Here is a 20,749-nt window from a genome sequence, read left to right as displayed (position 1 = left end):
CAATTAAGAATCACACTTCATTTTACCATAAATAGTAAGTCTCGCATTCCACTAACTCAATTCACTCACATTTTATTATAAAACTAATATAAAAATATGGGTCCCGCATTCCACTAACTTTTTCAACCAATTTTTCTTTACATTTCTTAAAACTCGTGCTCAGTCAAAGTGTGACTCTTAATCGGGGACGGAGAGAATAGAAGTAAATTAAACTTCGATGGTAAAAAAATAACATTTTTTTGGAACAAAGAGAATATATTATTTGTTGACATGGACTCATTTTGGTAAATTTTATTTCCATACCGTTGTTCCTCAGATAACTAAAAAGCTAAAATTTGTCAAACTATGAGCAGTAGAATTTGCTTCCCGTTGAGCATGATAAAACTCCAAAAGCACGAGCTCTTCTTGATTCAATAACGAAATTCATGGGATCAAACACAGTTAAAAAAAATTATACTGACGTTGAAAAGTAGAGGCAAGGTAGCGGCCGTCACTGATAATAGATGGCGGACGAGAAAAAAATAAGAAAAAGATTTAGGAAGGAGCTGCCGCAAAATGAAATTAGAGAAGGTAAACTTTTTTCACCCTCATTAGCAGGTAGTGAGTTGGTCACCCTCTCCGATCCCACCTGCCATTGGCCTAATTGTTTGAAAGGTTGTTTCTTATTGCACAAGCACCATGGCTGGGCCCGCAACATCATTTATGTACCAAGAAGGGTATTTCACAAATAATAAAATTAGTGAGCCAGATTAATCATTATTATTTCTATAATAACAAAATTTCAAATTTTATTTAAGCGTTTGACCTCCTAAAACTCAAGTTAATCCAAAAATGATACACTTAAAGGAATGTAATTGATTTTGTGAAAATTGAAATGTAAATGATACGCTTAAGGAATGTAATTGATTTTGCTCAAATTCAAATTTAAATTAATCAGATGTAATAGTATATCCTTATAATGAAACAACAAAAATTTTGAATTGGCACTAACTCTGCATATATTGGCATTTGACACATATCTCCTTTTACAATTGTATTGATACATTTACATTTAATGCACTCTATGATGTAAATGCATCAGATGTAAATGTAGCAATCATTTCAAATAAAATCTGCATTATTACTCCATCAATGAGATACCAATACAATCAAACCGCCCTTTTGCAATTTATTTACCTAGGTGTAATTAACAATTTGATTTTATTTAATTCACATACAAATCATGGGGAATAAAAGCCTAAAATCGCTAGCAATATTTTAAAAATTGGATCGAACAAGCTAGTTTGACTAGTGCATTCGCAAATTGAGGTCTTAACGGTCCGATTTCACCTATAAAATCGCTAGATATTTGGGCTGTTTTGAACCACCAGGACTGACCTTTTTATTTCATATTTTTCAAAAAATAATCTTAATTTTTTATAAAATTTGATCGCTTAAACATTAATTAAATAAAAATCATATTTACAGTTTAACCATACACTCTTTTGTGAAATAATGCGAACTTTAATTAGCTACTTATATACATAAAACAACCATTTTTTTCTCTATAAAACTAATCATTTGTGTTAATTATATATCATAAGAATGCATTACTTCAATATTTTAACTACAATAAACTAAAATATATTTATTATTTTGAATTAATTAATAATATTTATATATTTTGATTAATACTTAATTATGTTTATCACCCACCAATTCTTTTTATATCTTATCAAGAACTAAATTTTAATAGGTTTATAGTATACTAGTATAAGGTTTAATATTTTGTGATATCTTATTAATTACTATTTTTTATCATTCAATAAATTTAAATTTTATTTATAGAATATTTACTCATTCGTCCCATTAAATAGGGATTTTGAAGATTGCACTGGTTTTAATGCAAAATTGGTAGAGTAAGAGAGAAGTAAAAACAAAAAGTGATTTGAGTATGTTAGTAGAGAATGTACCCACCCGATAAGAGAAAAAAATTTGCCAAAAATGGAAGATGACTATTTTGGTTGGACAACCCAAAATGGAAAAAGAAGACTATTTTTATGGGACGCATAAAGTAGTATTTAATTATATATATTTGAAAAATTATTCTACTTTTGTCGGTGGTCTAACCGGTCCAACCAATTGAATAATGAATCGACAACTTCACCGATTCGGTTACTGATACAACTTTTAAATATTGATTACAAGTTATAATCATTAATTAAAATTTAAAAATTAGTTAGAAAAAGTATGTGTTCTCGATTTCATATCAGAAACTAAGGTATCATCAATCCGCAGTTATTTTATACTCTTCATAAGTACTCCTTACTAATTAATGATTATTTGTGTATATGTACATAGATGTTGTGCTTTATTATTATGTTTTTATATAGTTAAAAATGATCAAATTACCGAAAGTAGTAAGTATAAGTTCAAAACAACAATCGACAAGGCTATGTCGCAAATATACAAACCACGTCCGTAAACGACAAGGCAAAAAACTACTACTTCGAATAAGTCCTAAACAGCGGGGCACCCGATAAGGCCAAAAGCACTTTATTATTAGTGTTACTACATATTTAGAAAAGGTATATACTCCACTTAATAAAAATGTATGTACAATTGCTCTTAAATTGCTAAAGATTTCATACATGCATCTTGCTAATATCATCATAATAATTGTTGATTTCCTCATAAAACATATATGGAGCAGCAATTTACTCAAGAAATCCAGACTATAGAGATACAATAAAACTAGGCATTAATTGAAACGGTATGAAAATAAATGGAACAACTCAGACAACGCAAAGCAAATTTTCAAAATCGAATTGAATCTAATGTCTTCAGCCGCTATAAATATGTACACAATGATAGCCCTAAAACTCACCAAGAAAAAGAAAGCATTGTTAAAACCAAAAAGCAATGACTAGAAAGAAGGTAACTCTTGCCTATATTACGAATGATTCGGAGAGAAAAGCTTCATACAAGAAGCGAAAGAAGGGTCTTATTAAGAAGGTGAGCGAGCTGAGCACCCTCTGTGGTGTGCCAGCCTGCGTCATCATCTACAGCCAGTACGACCCCGTGCCGGTTGTATGGCCGTCGCCTCTTGATGCGCAGTCCATCCTGGCCCGCTTCCGCAAGCTCTCCGTCATGGACCAGAGCCGGAAGATGGTCAACCAGGAGAGCTTCACGCGGCAACGGATCAAGAAGACGACGGAGCAGCTCCGCCGCCTCCAGAAGGACAACACCTGCCGCGAGCTTGAGGCCTTTATGTTCCGATGCATCCTCGGCCAAGCCTCCTTAGACGACCTCCAGATCCATGACGTCTCGGAGATGAACTTTGTCATCAGCCAGACGCTCCGGGATATCAAAGCCAGGATGGAGGCGATGGCGGCGGAGCACCAGCGCAATCTGGCTGCGCCTCCGCCGCTGCCTCCACTCCTGCCGCAGCTGCCTATGCTGGCGATGCCTCCTCCTCCTCCTCCTCCTGCGGTGGAAGAGGCTCCACCGCGGATGGAGGAGGATGGCATGGAGAGCTTCCCCTGGAATCTGGTCCAGAGCCCGGGAGGAGGAGGAGGGATGGAAGGGAGCGGGCTCGGGTGGGATCCCGGGATGGTGCTGCCGTATCCTTACTTTTTCGACCAGTCTGGCTCTTCTCAGTCTGGCCAGAATCGGAATCCGGATCCGAATCCTAACCCTAATCGTAATCCTAATCCTAATCCTAATCCTTTCAACCCGTGATGCTCTCATTAGTGATTTAGACATGGCGGGTTTAGAATTTTTATGTTTAGGGTTAAGTTAATATGCGATTTGTATCCTGGTTGATTGATGAATGATGAATCTGGAGTTGAGTAATTTGTTTTGATTAAAGTGTATTGTGTCTTCTCAATTTTAGCAGTTATATGATCTTCGTAGATATACTATTATTATTACTTCCATTTTAAACTGCAGAGAATTTGAGTTATATGATCTTCTTATATGTTAATATTATTATTACTTCCTTTTAAAAAGGCGGAAAATTTCTATAGCAGGCGTTTACTTATTACATCCACTTTTTCATACACTTGTTATTTAAATTTTTATATTACGAAGTGAGACATAACTACTCCATTTCAGAAAGAAAACTAAACATGCTCTTTTTACTAGAAAGAAGTAAAAATATTAAATTTTATAATAAAGCATATTAAGACTTAAGTTGTCATGTAACTCTCCGTTAGTTACATTGTTTGCAATGATTTTCATGTGTATTTGTAATATTATATATAGGGAAAGTAAAATAATCTTATACGCGGAAATATTACAACTCAACTAGTAATAAATCTTCATTGCATTTACTAAATTAAAATTTGCAGATAATATCTCGTTACAATAAAATAAGAATAAATCGTTACATCTGTTACAGTAAATAGAGAAGAGATAGTTGCATCTGAAACAGGGATCGAATTTTTAGGAGTAAATTACTGATTACACATGTTTTTTTAACCATTGTTCATCATCATGGCTTCTCATGACAGCGTACATAATAAATTTGACCCAAAAACATTTCATATTTTTTACCAATTTAAATATCAATAACGTGCCTTAATTAATAGATAGGAATGTAATAATGATTGATATTAGCCGGTATTAAATAAAAAGATAGGAATAAGTGTATACAAAATCAAGCTTAATGTCAATGCATTTATCATTTATGAGTAGATTAGACCTAGTCCTAAACATAAAATATGTACTCTCTTCGTACTTAAAAGATGTTTTATTTTCCTTTTTCGTTTGTCCCACTAAAGATATCATATTATTATTTTTGAAAAAGAATTCCTCTCACATTAGTATAAAAGTTACTACATTTTTTCTCTCCGCTTAACACATAAAACAAAACCTTCTAAAATCTCGTGTTCATGCCATGTCACCCCTGCCTTCATGTCGTAACCACCGTCATCACAGAGCCTCATTGTCACGCTCTATGATGACAATGCCTCGATCTTAGCCATCATTCTGATAAATTGGCTAAATCCCTTCGATTTGATAAGCTTAGATGTTTGCTTTTGCGATGAAGTGTATTTTGAAATTTCTAAAAAAATTAGCTTGCTTTTCTAAGTAATGGAAATTTTATTGCTTTTACTAGTATTTGGAAATAGATGAAATTTGTTTTATTGTAAAGTTGCGAACGTATTTACTTTTTAGTACGCCCTCCGTCCCAAGGAATATAACCTCTTTCTTGGGCGGCACGGGATTTTATGCAACTTTATTTTGTGTGTTAAGTGAAGAGAGTAAAGTAAGAGATAAGTAATAAAATAGAGATAAAATGTGTTTCTATTTTTAGTAATGGATCATCTTGAATGGGACAAATCAAAAAGGAAAGATGATCATCTTCAACGGGACGGAGAGAGTACACCGTACCGAAGCTACTATAACTGTGGGAATCGTGGGCTTTATACCCACTTAAATAAATATAATAACTATGATTTGTAGTCAGCATACTATGATTTAAGTGGAGTAGGTTTTACTGCTTGCTATGTGAACACGCTTAGATTGGTTGTGCAATCTCGCCACCATAAATCAATGAGTCAGTTCGCAGTAGTTATGATAATGCCTTTGATTGTAGGCATCGCTCAAAATCTCATTGGAGACTATTTTTATATTATTTAGTTGTTTCTTAAATCACCCAAAATCTTTGTTTTTTAAAATTATCTAGTTGTTAGAGACTATATTTGTATCGGGTAGGCGACACTTAATTCTTTTAGTCCGCGATATTCTATTTGGGTAGGCAGCTTCAATTTAGGGCTTTAGTTGTTTTTGTTTTCCATAGTGGATTTTCTTTTCTTTTCTTTTTTCGCTACTTGTATTCTTCATATTTTGATTTGAGGAGTTTGTTTCGTTAGCCATATTAGCGTCACTTGAATTTGTTGTGTATTGCTAGATCAATCCCTCAATGTGTCACATATTATTGTGTGAAACTATTATTTGCTTTTGATTATTGTATTGGTTTAATTTGCTACTATTTGTATTATCGTTGCTGTTCTTTTTTACCAATCTTTGGTTTGCCTTTTTCATTCATATATGAAGTCTGGATTATATTTAAGGTTTTGAGTTTAACTTTCTTATAAAACCAACTGTTATTTCCTAACCATACAAATATTTGTATGCATAATTATACTTAGATTAGATTAGATAGTCAATTTTGGGAGATTTAGAAGATTATATCTCATGATTAGATATGTATTATATTTGATTCATGATATTAAATCTCACAACTTAATCTATGGATATTTATATGATAATAGTTATAGCCACTTATTTCCAACAAAAATAATTCTAACTTATTAATCCTAGATAGTTAGTCATATGATAATGAGTCCGAACGACACATTTGTGCATGTAATATTGTTATAAGTGGGCTTGGTCCAAGGTAGATTAATTTAAATAGCGATCCGTTAGACTGATGTTGGGCATGGTCTAAAGTAATTAAATGGGCTTCTTGGAGGGTAAGGGCTCAGCTACGGTTTAGCCCATTAATTAAGTGTACAACAATAACACTTTTATTGATCCAGCAAAACTATTTACTTTTTTTATTTTTCAGTAGCTTCTTTATGGTGGTATGACTCATTAACTCGCTGTAAATAAATTATTATATCAAAATAAAAATATCCTTTTCTCATTTGTTGGATAATTATAGTAAAATGCTTAATCTTATTCATTATGTAAAACAAAATCGTCCCCGTTTGAGAATATGAATTTTCCTAAAAGATGATGCCTAATGGCCCTAATTATAAGTCAAGCTCATGTATCATCAAAATTAATATACGTTATAAGTATGTATATGTTGGAATTTACAACAGAATATAAAGTCAAAGATATGGGTATCTTTAAAATTAATTCGAACCCAGTCAGAGATACGAATTAGTTAGTTGGTATATGTTCATATCTTAAATGTGTAGCAATTTAAAATTTAAAATGCTCGAAATTATTTACAAAAATCATCTTTGAATAGTAGCTGCACCAACACAATTGGGTCATTACACTCAACAAAGTAAATGTAATAAGCACCTAATTTCGTCTAAGTTCGGTTGCCAAAGACTATGAAATTCAAATTGAATAAAAACTAAATCAAATGGAAAATAAGTATTTATAAAATTGGTGGTTAAACTAAGATTCTGTTTGACCTAAAGCGATAGCTCTCCAATTAATGGAGATAATGATGGCCCTAATTTCACACTGCAACTAGCATTAATTTATTTTTAGAATATATGGTAATAATTAAATTGACGATAGAGACTATATCCGAATGCTGATGCAGATTATTACTGGTGCAGATAATTTTTTTTAATTTGAGTGATAGATAGAGATTACCTCGCTGTGCGGATGTGTAAGAGACAATTTCTTTGGTCGGTTTCCCAATAACACTAATTGATTTCATCATTAAGTGTAATTACTAATTAGCCGTATATATGACTAGAAATGATAATTTAGAAACTATTTAATTAGCATTGAAGTAAAAAAAAAAAAAAGGAGAAACTATTGATGATTATACTTACTTTGAGTTAAATATAGAAAAAAAAAATTCTATTAAATGGATGTTAATATTTTTTTTATTTTAGGTCAAAGAAAAACAATATTATGATTAATTAAAAATATTTAAAAAATATAGGTGTTGGCCACATGATGATGACTTTTTCTCAGGTCACCGAGGATTGAGATTGTTTTCCGTCGACCCAATCAAATTAATCGTCTAAAATACTCTTACATGTCTCATTAAATTCTATCAATTCATTGACGTACGTATATAATAAGAAAATTGTTCATATTTTAATAAATATTTTTGTGTAAACGCTTTGCCAAAATCCAACGTATATTATTGAAGTATCGGACTCTAATATACTTCTTTCACCCACTTGAAGGGCGGGACACATTTTCACTTTTTAGATATTACATTCTAATTAAGACATTTCTTAAAATAGAAACACTAGTTTCGTATTTTCTTCTTTCTTTATTTATATGTACAAAACAATAATGCATAAAAACTCATATTAAATTAAGTAATGTAGAGTATTGTTATTGTTTAGAGTGATACAGAGAGAGTAGTAGTACAAATTATTTTATATGACTACACACAAAATTCTGTAATGCGATCGAAAACGAAAGCTTGACCTACAGTTCAAAGTGAATTAAAGAGCAAAACTCTAGCGACTAGTATTTGTTGTGTATTTAAACAAAAATAACACTGCCTAGTTAAATTTGGAGTTAAAATTGATAGTAAACTCTACCAACCTCGACTAAAGTTTTGGTTTTTCCTCATAATATTTAGAATTTGTTAAAAATATGGTAAATCGTATACATCAATTTGGTATTGATAAAAAAGAAGACTTTGGCATACCTTTATAATAAGTGTGGATAGCCCTCATTTCTAATAAGGTTTTTTAAGAGAATAAGTGACCCATTTCCATATGATATTAAAGTGGATCCAAGTCGATGATTGATTTATGTACGTGTAAAAGTATGATGTTATACCACTATACTCACATTATTAAACACTACTAATAATGTGGGTGAGTGGGTCTCATTATCCACCATTTACTTTTATTATACTTCTCATCTTCTCTCTTTCTTTATCAATTTGTATTAATTCTCGTGCCATTTCAAATGCTTATATTTTTATGGGACTGAGGAAGTATGTTATAACCTATAATGAAATATTACGAACGCTACATTCAAAACTGAAATAGATGATGTAGTGAATTCAATAATCTAAAACGACATAGTTAAGGTTACTATAAATACTAAAGTAATAAACAAAAATAAAGATACACCTCATAATTTAAATTCATGGAATATTTAAGAAAACATTAAAGTTTTATGTTATCCCAACTTTGACCTATTCGTGATTTTAGGAAGAATTTACATTAATTACAAATATAGTCAAAGCTTATCTTTAATTCATCATTCATTTTATAAAACAAAGTTGAAATTTTGGCTAATTGACGCAAATGAAACGTTGGCGTTATCATTGTTTCATTTTAAATGCCAAATCATGATGTATCATTGCTTTATTTTAAATGCGATTTCATCTTTTATATGGTACGACAGCGTCGGTTAGCTAAATTTTTAGTTCAAAGTTCAAATTATAAAATGAACAATGGAAATAAGTTTGCTATATAATTGTAGTAATTAGTATAAATTCAAGCTAACAAATTAATTACTAAGAAATCAAAATTGAGAAACATTTTAGCAATAACGTCAATGTTTATGTAGTTAGAGACTTGTTTTAATAAATCATGGTTTACGTCCAATTAATATTAATTTATTATATTTCAATGTTTGATCAGCTTAAATTTTAAAAATTGTTTGACAATGTGAATGGTAAGTAGGAAGATAATATTAGTGCAATGTGAATTCTATATAATTAAATTGAAATAAAATAATGAAATGTAAAGTCTGTTTATTAAAATAGTATATGTTGAATAGGATATTTATTGAAGTATAAACAAAATAAAGGATATTTGTTGGAGACAGAAGGGAAAGGGAGTATTAAATTTTGACAATTGGCATGCAATTTAATTTTTTCTTTTCTGTGTCTATCATATAAATGTTTAATTGATTTTCTGTCCCTAACAAATAATGACTTTAGATAATGGAAGATTATTTTTTTATCAAATAAATATTTTACGTGAATAATTATAAGCAGGAGTGTTCAAGAGAAAAAAAACTAATTACCCATTCTTTCTGAATGGCTACCAAGAGTCCAAGACAATTTACTGTTCCGTAGGCATTACTACCGATGGTTCAATACATATACTCGATCAAAATACACACTACTAATTAAAATTAAATATTTAAATAAAAATTCATTTGCATTGACATATGTTAGTAACAAGTAAGAGTAAACCCCCATATATACCCAAAAATATTGCATTAAACACACTTGGCCCTAGCTCTCTTCCTTGCAAGTCAGACAAAGTGCCTCAACAATATACTAGTAGTATTTATTAAATCACAAAATTGCTTATTCTTCGTCCAAGTTTTCAACTGAGTGTGCTCATAGCCTACTACATCTATTACAATAAGGAACGAGTCACACTATTACAGATTCAAAATTTCTCCGATGAAATTAAGCATAAAATCACAATTTTTTAATAAAAATGAAAAAAAAAACCTCATTTGCACAATTTTACTTGGAAGAAAGAATATTTCTGTATATTTCATCGTTAAAATATATTACAAATATCTATATTTCCTTTTTCAAAGAAAAAAAAATGAATTTAGACTTTCATTCCCCCAACCCCAAGTAATCCCTGACGTCACTCGTGAAACAAGGGTACCGCCGCCACTCCCGGCCGTGCAGCTTCAATATCTTCGCCGCCCTCTCCTTTGTCGTCGACTGCCCCGCCCCGACATGCAGCAGCGCCACCAGCTTCTTCACCGCCCCGCACATCAGCATCTCCTCCACCACCTTCTCCGTCGCGTGAAAGCTCGCCACCAGCATCAGTATCTTCACCCCAATCTTCGTCGCCCCTCCGCTCGACACATTCAGCATCTTCTTCGCCACCGCCGCGATCCCCAATCCGTGCTCCGTGAAGGCCAGCCTCCCCTCCGCCAGTTCGCACAGCAGCTTGATCAATTGCATAATCCTCTCGCACTTAGATCTGCTCGATTCGGGGAGCAGCTCCACCAGCGTGCATATCGCGCCGGCCTCGATCGCCTTCAGCCTCGACTTCTTCGACGCCTCCAGCATCTGCACCAGCAGCTTCAGCGCGCACGAGCTCGCCTTGCTGCAGATCTCGTCGGACACGATCTCCAGCAGCGATTTGAAGAAGCCGACGCCTTGATCCTGCGCCGCGTAGTTCCATTGGTAGTCCGCCCTCGCCAGTTTCTCGAACGTCGCCACCGCGCCGAATCTCGCCTCCGCGCCCCCGCGCTGCAGCACGATCGCCATCGAATTCATACAATTGGAGCTCATCAGCACCTCCAGAATCTGCTCATCGCCGTCGGAAACGGGAATGTGGCGCAGCACCGCCACCGCCTCCTCGCAAGCCCTAAAAACCGCGAAATCCGAATTTTCCCCCAAAACCTGCTCCATTATCCGCACCAGCACCTCAACCCCGCCCAACCTCTTGAAATCCTCCTTCACCTCATCCCCCAATTCCACAATCGACCTCAGCCTCTTCAAGCAGCTCACCTTAAACGGCGTCGAATCGATCTCCCCGAGCGCGGCTGCCAGCTCATCTCTCTTTGGCGACGCCGCCGCCGCCGCCGGCGGCGTCCGCCGCGATTGCCAGGCGGAAATCAGGCGCTGGAGCGTGTGATTGGGAGTCATATCCAAAGCCTCGACGCATTGCATAGTGGCGGGGCAGGTGGTCTTCTTGTAGGTGAGGAACCATCGCTCGATGTTTTTCCTGTCGTAGGTGACGCCGGTGGAGATGGTGACAGGATCCTTCATGATCTCCATGGAAATCGGGCAGCGGAAATCCTGAGGGCAGTCCATGGAAGGGATTCCATCCATTTCTCAAAAGGGGGTTTGAATTTGTAAATGTGAGTGTTTTTTGAAGACTTTTTATGCGAGGCATTGACAATGAATATATAGATGGTGTAGAGATTGGTGGAAGTGTGAAGAAAGAGGAGAGTCAAAACTTATCTGGCGTGTAGACATGGAAGGGACAACGAAACTGTGGGATCCGAGTTACTCTCTCACAACTTCGAATTAAATTATTTTATTTCTGAATCCGCCCCGGTATTTCTTGGTATTACCAATTTGACCACCGAGATTTTCTTTTGTTTTAATTAAATTCAAATATTTTGTTGGTGTTGGTGCGACTAATCTGGAATTTGCAAACATGATCAAATGGATTTCCGAAATGATGAATGATGAATTATTATTGCTTTTGGAATAACTATTAAATCACGGTAATGAAATTTATATAAGCTTATCTGTACGTAAATATAGTATTTTTATAATCGAATATTTTGTAGTATAAACATTTTTTATTTTTGTTGTTATTATCATGATTTGTATTCTTTTTGCTGAATTCAGAGAAAAAGTTATTTGGATTAATACTATATATTATGGATTTTATATACTAGTATTTGAGTTTGAGCAATCATTATAAGGTAAAATTAGAAAGGGCTCAATCAAGCAAAAAAATTGATTACAACATAATATGGTAAGTATGAATAATTAGAGAAAGATATAGTGTCTCAAATCTCAATCCTTAGTGAGGCACCAGCTAGATGAACGTTACTTGTTGCATTGAAAGTAAGGGGCGAAAATATAAATAGGTACTACTTGATGGGCTGTTTGGTGAAGTTGACTTTGTATGTATAAGTATAAGCCACTTGTACACACTGAAAAAAGTAAAATCTAACGTTTCGCCAACGACATGCACAGATTTAATAAATACGGTCATCGATACATGTGTAATTGTATTCCTCTTTAGACTTTTTTAAAATCTCTTTCCTGACTATATTTTCCATTTAATTACTACTCTAAATAAATGACTTAGTAATATAAAGAAAAGTCAAATCAAATTACATAACAGCGGCGCGGAATGCGATCATCTTTTTCTCACGTTATCTTTAGAAGAAAAATTAGCTTGGCTGTTCAGCTGCCTCATCGTCCTCTCGATCTCTCTTTCTTATATGAATTGAAATGGCTCTAACCTGAGCACGAGATTAGTCCATAGCTAAAAGCAACACCCAAATCTAGCACAACTAATACCAACTCAATAGCAAGGTGATATCGACAAGATAAAGAAAAACTCATCCCAAAAGATTAACTGATTAGGAGAAATAACTCATTCATCGATAAACCTTACGCCAATTAGCTTTCATAACCAATGTCAGATGGAGACCAACATCTTCGTTGGTCACGGTTAATTCAATTGTAGCTTTGAGATGCTTATTGGTCACATACATGTTGGTCACGAATATGTGTCTTTCACAACTGATGCGAGATCTTAGAGTCTCGTCCCAGGGGAAACAATCTCGTTAGTCACAGATGGTTCTGTTATCCGGCTCTCATTCTGAATTTGCTCATGGATCACAGTTGTGTATCTCTCAAAACTCACAACTGATGTGGGATATTTTAGTTTACAACAATTGATAAACTCAACAATTCACTAAAAAAACTTATTTTTTAGGAACACAAATTAAGAAGCAATTACTTACTTGGAAAATTTTAAAAACAACAACAATTTAGGATGCAAAATAAAGCATTCCTAAATGAAGGACAAATTAACTTAATCTTTTGCTTTTTTTTAGGATGCTTTCATTTGCGTCCTCTAATTTTAGTTGGGAAACAATAAGGAAGCTTTTTGAAGTGTTGATGGTATATTTATAAACACAAAGTGATTTAGATGTTTTGTAGGAGTATTTGAGTTAGTTCCTAATATATATGTTGATAATTTGTTGAGTTTTGAAGTAGAAAATGGTTTTAAAAGGATTAAAACCCAATGCATAGGTCACGCACGAGCAAGTATTGTTGCGCCACCCATGCAGCACCAACGAAGAGAAGAAAAAACCTGATGTCTGCACGACCCCCACGAGTGCACCACCTTCCTGTGCGAGTCGTGTGGTGGGGCGGGATCAGCTGAGAGTGCCTTGTCGAGAGCTAAGCATGAGTCATGGTCCATTCTCACGACCCGTGCCTACGTGTGGGATTTCAATTATTTGTCCCATTTTTGTGTTCTTGTAGCCCTAATTTCACTAGCTTCCTTCCAGCTATAAATACACCTTTGCAGTTTGAAAAATACAACTTTTATCTATAGAGAATAGCTTTATATTTTGTATTTTGGAGAATGAGAGCATCAAACATATAATTCAAGGAAGAACAAATAGAGCCAAGTTCAATTTCTTCGGATTTTGTCTAGTTTTTGTTAGATTGAACATGTTTTGTGTTATGTTGATTTAGTTCATCTGTCTAGTCTACCGTTAGTTAAATTCTTCCAATCTTATAATTGAATGAAAATAAGCAATTGGAACTACAAAAGAGTTGATGAAATTGTTACTCAATGATTCTCTTGCTTATATGATCTATTTTATACTCCATCCGTCCCATTCTAAGTGGAGTTTTTCTTATTCCACGATGCAATATTGTTAGAGAGAAAAAAGTACAATGAGTGATGTTTATATTTTAGAAAATATGTCATTTAGAGTGGGGCGTCCCTAAAATGAAAATGTATCACTTAAAGTAGGATAGAAAGAGTACTTAATTTTTTTTCATCGTTTAATAGTAGTATAGTATTTTATTCCATCATTACTCGATGTAATATTTGTGATCAGATCATTAGTGTCTATTGATACAATACTTGTGTTTATCTTAACAATAATATAATTTCACCATATACTTGCATAATATATTAATTTTAATAAAAAAAAATATGTCAATAATCGACCCCCTTAAGGCCAACGATCTTGTTGGTCACAGCTAGCTCTTTTGTTAGGCCATCTGCTTGTTGGTCAATGACATATTGGTCACGGTTGTGTGCCTTCCAAAATTGTGTAGGAAATTGGAGTGTGTAACAGTTGTACTTTTTCAAGGTATATAATTTAAGACTTTTTATGTTATATAGTCCTTTCAAAATTCTAGGTTTAAGCAACTACTAAGAATTAGATTATGGTTTAGAATTTCTTAAGATTAAACTATCAACGCTATCCTTATTTAGAATTATCTGATCTTGATTGTATCCATCGTGTTAACAAGACCTTATCGTGTTTGTTGCTATCAACTAACATAAGTTCAGACCTGATATATATATAAAAACATATACAAAGTCATATTGTATATATAATGGTCACAATATATACGAGTACGAAAATGCTGAATTAGCTACAAAATCAAACATACAGCGTTGACAAGATTAACGATTAGAAATTAAAAAATTGCTGTACATATATGTGTATAGCATCAGCAAAATCAAATTTTAAGAATGATATTCGATTGATGAATGATGAAACATTTTAACAGATGTACAAGCTTTGCAATGATGAACACTAAAAAAAATTAGGTGTAAACACTTGATTTATATCTAATTTAATGTAAACGATAATATAGTATATAAGCAAATCTTATCAAAGAATGCCATAATGTATAATGAATTTGCTGTCTAAGCATACATTATCCTACTTAAATATCTCTAAATTAAGACAGCTACATTAGATAGAATTTACCCTTTTTTTTTGTGACCACTGACCAGTCTGTATCTGAGTTAAGATTGTCTGCAATTTTTAATTTAAATACTGAAAATACATGTATTTATATAATTTTGGTCAAATGTACGTGTATTAATATGTGTCAGTGGCACCACATAAACATCTGTTTTCTGACTTTCAATTAAATTCGGTTCCTTACTTTCATATTTTTGAAAAATAAAATATACAATATTCATTTGATACGAAATAGCAGAATTAGCTCCTTGCTGTCATTTAATACTATTTCTTTGGTCCTTAGTAATTTGTTTCCTATTTGATTCAGTAATGGTTTTAAAATATAATAGAAAGTAGATTGAAAAGGTTAATATTATTTAAGTCCTATTTTTATATATTAATTTTATAATAAATATAAGTGATTATGAGTTAGTGGAATGTGGAGTCTATTATCGAAAATGGTAACTAAATACTGATAAACATTATTTTGACGAACTATTCCAGTAGAATTTAAGTGCTAATGTAGACATTTTATACTATCTAGACTGCATAATTTTGACGGTTTGTTATAACTTATAACTAAATACAGATAAATAAATAAAACAATTAAAGATAATAGATGGAAAACATGGTTTAAATAATTAAAGAAGCGAATTCTCTGACATTAATTTCATTAACTCTTGTGTATTTCTCATATTTAAGAAATGTAATGAAACGGGAAAGAAAAAAGTTAGTGGAAGTGGATTCTACTTTTATAAATTAATTTTATACTAATAAAATGTGAGTTAAATAAAATTTGTGGAATGTGATATCTATTACCCGGTCTACAAATAGTAAAATTAGAGAATTATTTGCGAATAGACGAAAATAGTAAATTGAAACAAATAACGGTATACAAAGAGAGTAGTATATAAATTGGAATTTATATTTACTACCTTTTTCACATTTCTATAAATGGCGGAAGAGAGAGTATATGATATACTATAATTTTTTTGATTTTTTATCGTGGATAACCTGAACACCATTTTCGTTGATAGTACTATTTTATTTAACTCTAGTTGATTTACACTTAAGTGCAAAGTCTAATATTTCATTCCATTAGAAAACATTACCCCTTACCAGTTACTGTCTGAGTCCATATAAATATTGTGTGGTCAACTTTAAACAAATAATAATGTGATTTATTATATTAAAAAGTATCTACATTGTTGAAACTATAACCTTCTTTGATTGGCAGTCTTCTATCTACCTTGTGTTTTTTAAATTCTTTTTGTCATCTTGTTTTAATAAATTTAGGATATTGGTCTTAAAATTCACTAACTTTTAAAAGTGTATAATTTTCCTAATTTGGCCCAAAAATTAGTACTCTCTCCGTTCCAACTAAGTTAAGTCGTATTCTTCTTTGGGATGTCCCAACTAAATTGAGTCATTTTTCCTTTTGACAAAAAATAAAACATCCAATCACTCTTACTATATTCCACCATCTAATTTACTCTCTCTTTATCTTTCTCACTTTATTTTCATCTCCTACTTTTCAACACAATTTCTTAATTTCCGTGGTCAAAAGTTATGTCTCAACTTAATTGGAACGGAAGGAGTAATTTTTTCCAGCAGATTTTTATCTTACATGGCTAGCCATAATATCTACTCCCTCCGTCCGCGATTAGAAGTCCCGGTCACTTTTGTGCACCCGTTTTATAAAAAAAATAAAAAATAGTTAAAGTGCAGAAATTGTAAAGTAAAAAAGAAAATGTTGACAAGAGTCTTCTCAACATTATTCTCTTTTTTACTTTACCATTTCTCAACCCTAACTATTTTTTATTATTTTTATAAAAATATGTGCGCAAAAGTGACCGGGACTCCTAATCGCGGACGGAGGGAGTATGTATTTTATATTATACATGAAACGACGTCATTACAACACCTTAATTCTTGAATTAAACTTTGAATAATATGTAGTTAATAAGATAAAATATGTTTTGTAGATCTGTCGGATTTAAAAAATGATCAGCAGATATCAATCTTAAAGTTAGCAATACCACCTTCAGAATTCATGAAAAATATCAGAATTCCCTCGAAATTTATATCACTTTTTAAGACTAATACTCTGAAATTTATTTAGTCTCACATGGCTGACACACTCCCCTTTCTTTCAGAAATTTTAATAATATTTGGACTGAGATTAAAATATAATGGGGTTGTTTTGACCATCACCATCGAGATATTAATTAATGATCCCACAATTGAAAGCTCTTACTTTATGTTTTTATTCCCTCAACCCCCTAATTTAAAATTTTGAAAAATTAGGTCATCATTTGGACTTTTGATGTTAATGAATTAGTGTGAAACAACACACCACGATTTCACTCAAAAATTAGTATAAAATGACATAATGTGGAGTACTAGAATTTAAACCTCATTAAATCCCAAAAGTCGCCGAGATTTTCTGATCTTTCATTTGTCTCGATTAGTTATTGTTTTATAATTTTCAACCATACTGCAGAACTAACAGCAAATCTCATTTATTGGGTTGAAAAATAAAATGCTAAGAATTTGTAAAAACGCGTCTCATATAGAATCATCGAAACATTAATGTAGAGATGAAATTATCCAAAATTTTATTAATCACATGACAACTAAGAGTGATTATTGGCTATCAATCTATCATTCATGCCATTACAAATTTGAAAATATACACAAGAATTTGAACTTGTTAATTAAGACACAATTAATGGAGTACAAAATTTAAAATATCTTTACTGTTTTGAAACTTGGACCAGTAGTTTGGGCCTCACCCATTAAGCTGATAGACCACCCTTTATATTGTCAGGGATATAAATTTGGCTATTAACCATAGCAATTATTTTATTACTATTCCTTTAGTTATAAATTTATATAGTAAGTAATGGAGTATTATATTTCAAACCGTTGATGAAAAAAAAATTTGCATGACCCAGCTTAGCCCACTATCTAAATGGGTCTGGGTTGAGTCTGAATTTATAAAAAGAAATTCAGTCCAACTCGCTTCAATGGTGGGCCTGAGCTGGGCCGGGCCCCAAGCTGATTGGCCCGAGGCATGCCTAGGCTCGGTTGGGTTGGGCCGTCCCAACCATTTGACAACTCTACCCACCCTTTATATTGTTAGTAGTAGTATTAGTTAGTGAACAGAGAGAAAGAGAGAGGTTCTCAAAATATATCTTTCACTATTGTCACTAGGAAAACATTACATTGAACCAAATGTAAGATAGTAGTACTAATTAGTAAAGACAAATAGAATCATCCAATCCAGCAGCAAAAGAAAGAACTTAATAATTCTTGATAATCCTCTAATTGTAGTAAAATGTAGACATGTAGTTCAACAAGACAAAAATGCAAAATAAAGAAGGGAGCTGCAGAAAGGCCATAATAGCTTTTTACATAGTAAAAATCTATGTAGTTCTACTAGTCACTCTTTTAATCATTCCCAGACAGTTGTCTTTAGGCCTTGTGTGCGGCAGGTACATAACCGGACTATCAGGATTGGCTCGATCGAATCTGTGATCAACAAAGCGATTGTAAGAGCCATGTCACAAAAATATTCCAAGACGAACAACGGGTGTTTCATGTTTATGTGTATACTCACTCGTAGTTGAGAAGGAAATGGTGGAGGAAGATTGAAACTTCAAGCTTGGCTAGATCATTCCCGGGGCACAATCTGCTTCCACCTCCAAATGGAAGGAAATTTCCCGCTTTTGGAATGAAGTCCTGCACATATCAAAGGATGTAGAACTATTATGTTAAAGAGTTGTTGGTTGTCAATAATAAAGACAATGGCCTCAATGAACACTCACATCCCATCTCGAAGGATTAAACTTCTTCGGGTCGGGCCATGTCTCAGAGTCGTAGTGAACGCTCCTAAACCACACCAAGACCTTCCACCCTTTCGGAATGGTGTAACCTTTGCATATAAACACAAATATGGGAAAATTAGTTATTTTTTCTAGTTTCTTTGCAAAGATTTCCAAGAGATAAATGTATTGTTTAATTACCACAAACAGAGACATCTTTCTTTGCTTCTCTAAAGACCATCAACGAGAAGGAAACTACGCGAAGCGTTTCATCAATAACCTTATTGACATAATCCATCTTTCTGATTTCTTTCAGTGTCAAGCCTTTCTGATCAGAAGGCCTATTTCTTATAATCTCCTCTTGCTCAGCCTGAATCAATGTTACTCATTAGTATATCCAATCATTACCAAATAAGTTGAAAAATCTTTGTAGTGAAAAGGAAACTTACCTTAGCCTTGTTGAACATGTCTGGATTCTGCTGTAAGAAAAGGGCAGCCCACATAGTTGTGTGCCCTGAAGATTCATGCCCTGCATTCAGATACATAATCAAAATATCAACAATCCCTTCATCATCCAATCTTCTACCATTCTCATCCTCAGCATCCAACAGAGCATCCATCATGTCTCTCCTCGGCCGCGATGGATCCTCCTCTCTCTCCGCCCTTCGCTTACTCACTATAGCACTCAGCACAGCCACAAGCCGCTTTCGTGCCTAAAACCATCAACCCCAAATCTAAGCCAACCAGCAATTAAAACTTCAAACAAAAAACGAGCAAACGCATTACCTTAAGCGCGTTATGGTAAGCAAACCCGGGCACATTGATGGCCATGGCTCGGACTCCATAGTTTAAAGCGGTGTACTCCTTCTCCAACACCTCCCTCACGTGCTCGCCCTCCGAGCTCAAGAAAATGTGCATGATGATCTTGAAAGTGAGCCTTCTAAGCTCGGTTAAGAGTTCGATTTGTCCCATGTTCTCCCATTTCTCCAAGGCTACGATGACATTCTCCTCGATGTATTTCATGTACACGGTGAGTGCCTCAAAGCCGTTGACAGGGGCGGCCGTCAACTTGCGCAGCCATTTGTGTTCTTGGTCCGGGATGGACACAAATGACTTCCTTCCCATGAGTTCCTCGGTTGAGGCGGGCCACCCGGGCTTGAACCCGTCGTCGTCATTTAGTACACGTCGGCATGCTTCCGGGGTTGTCACGATGATGCTAGGGTGGCCAAACATGTACACCTTGTACATCCCCGTGCGCCCGAATCTGATTTATCACACGTGACATGTACTGATGAAATCAAGCTAGCAATTATAATTATAATTATAAATATTATTATGAGCACACACATTTTTTTTTATTGATAAATGAACATAAATTTAAAGATCGTCGTCATTTAGTACACATTTTTTTTGTATTAACACAGACCTGTGAACAAGGTCTGAGACAAAGGATTCGGGATTGTTGGACTTGAAAGATCTGAGGAAAGACCACATGTTACCAATGAGAGGCAAACCCAAGTCACCAGGAGGAAGTTCATATCTTGTTGCACCTAATTTGCTTTCATATAACCAGAAATTTATCTTTCTAGCCACCCATCTCACTATCAAAAACACTAGAAAACACCCCACCAACAATCCCACCCCCATCTTAATTCAGAAAATCAAGACAACTGATACCTCTTTTATATCCAATGTAACTATATATAGAGGAGGGAATTAGGAGGTAAAATCAAATGAGTATAGATTATTTTGCAGTTGTAAAACAAGGCAATATGTGATAAATTTGTGAGTATGAATACATCATCACTCCA

The 20,749-nt window shown here is 33.8% G+C and overlaps 3 protein-coding genes across 3 annotated transcripts; 1 reads left to right on the top strand and 2 right to left on the bottom strand.

Annotated features, from left to right (window-relative positions):
- Positions 1–2,901: 2,901 nt before the first annotated feature.
- Positions 2,902–3,720, top strand: LOC125185520 (agamous-like MADS-box protein AGL80). Its single transcript, XM_048082072.1, has one exon. It carries the CDS (start codon positions 2,902–2,904, stop codon positions 3,718–3,720), a length of 819 nt encoding a protein of 272 aa, XP_047938029.1.
- A 6,425-nt stretch (positions 3,721–10,145) lies between these two features.
- LOC125219341 (E3 ubiquitin-protein ligase PUB23-like) lies at positions 10,146–11,570 on the bottom strand. The gene has a single exon (XM_048121295.1). It carries the CDS (start codon positions 11,471–11,473, stop codon positions 10,241–10,243), a length of 1,233 nt encoding a protein of 410 aa, XP_047977252.1. The 5' UTR covers positions 11,474–11,570; the 3' UTR covers positions 10,146–10,240.
- Positions 11,571–18,516: 6,946 nt separating this feature from the next.
- On the bottom strand, positions 18,517–20,585 carry LOC125202734 (ent-kaurenoic acid oxidase 1-like). The gene is made up of 7 exons (XM_048101179.1): positions 20,365–20,585; positions 19,725–20,202; positions 19,388–19,651; positions 19,140–19,308; positions 18,942–19,048; positions 18,734–18,855; positions 18,517–18,645 (listed from the first exon to the last, which is right to left on the bottom strand). Exons 1-7 carry the CDS (start codon positions 20,583–20,585, stop codon positions 18,540–18,542), a joined length of 1,467 nt encoding a protein of 488 aa, XP_047957136.1. The 3' UTR covers positions 18,517–18,539.
- Between the last annotated feature and the right edge of the window lie 164 nt (positions 20,586–20,749).

The sequence above is a fragment of the Salvia hispanica genome, chromosome 1, assembly GCF_023119035.1.
Source record: "Salvia hispanica cultivar TCC Black 2014 chromosome 1, UniMelb_Shisp_WGS_1.0, whole genome shotgun sequence".
Taxonomy (NCBI): domain Eukaryota; kingdom Viridiplantae; phylum Streptophyta; class Magnoliopsida; order Lamiales; family Lamiaceae; genus Salvia; species Salvia hispanica.
The sequence above is the reverse complement of the archived record's forward strand: the minus strand, read 5'-3'. Positions and strand labels throughout refer to the sequence as shown.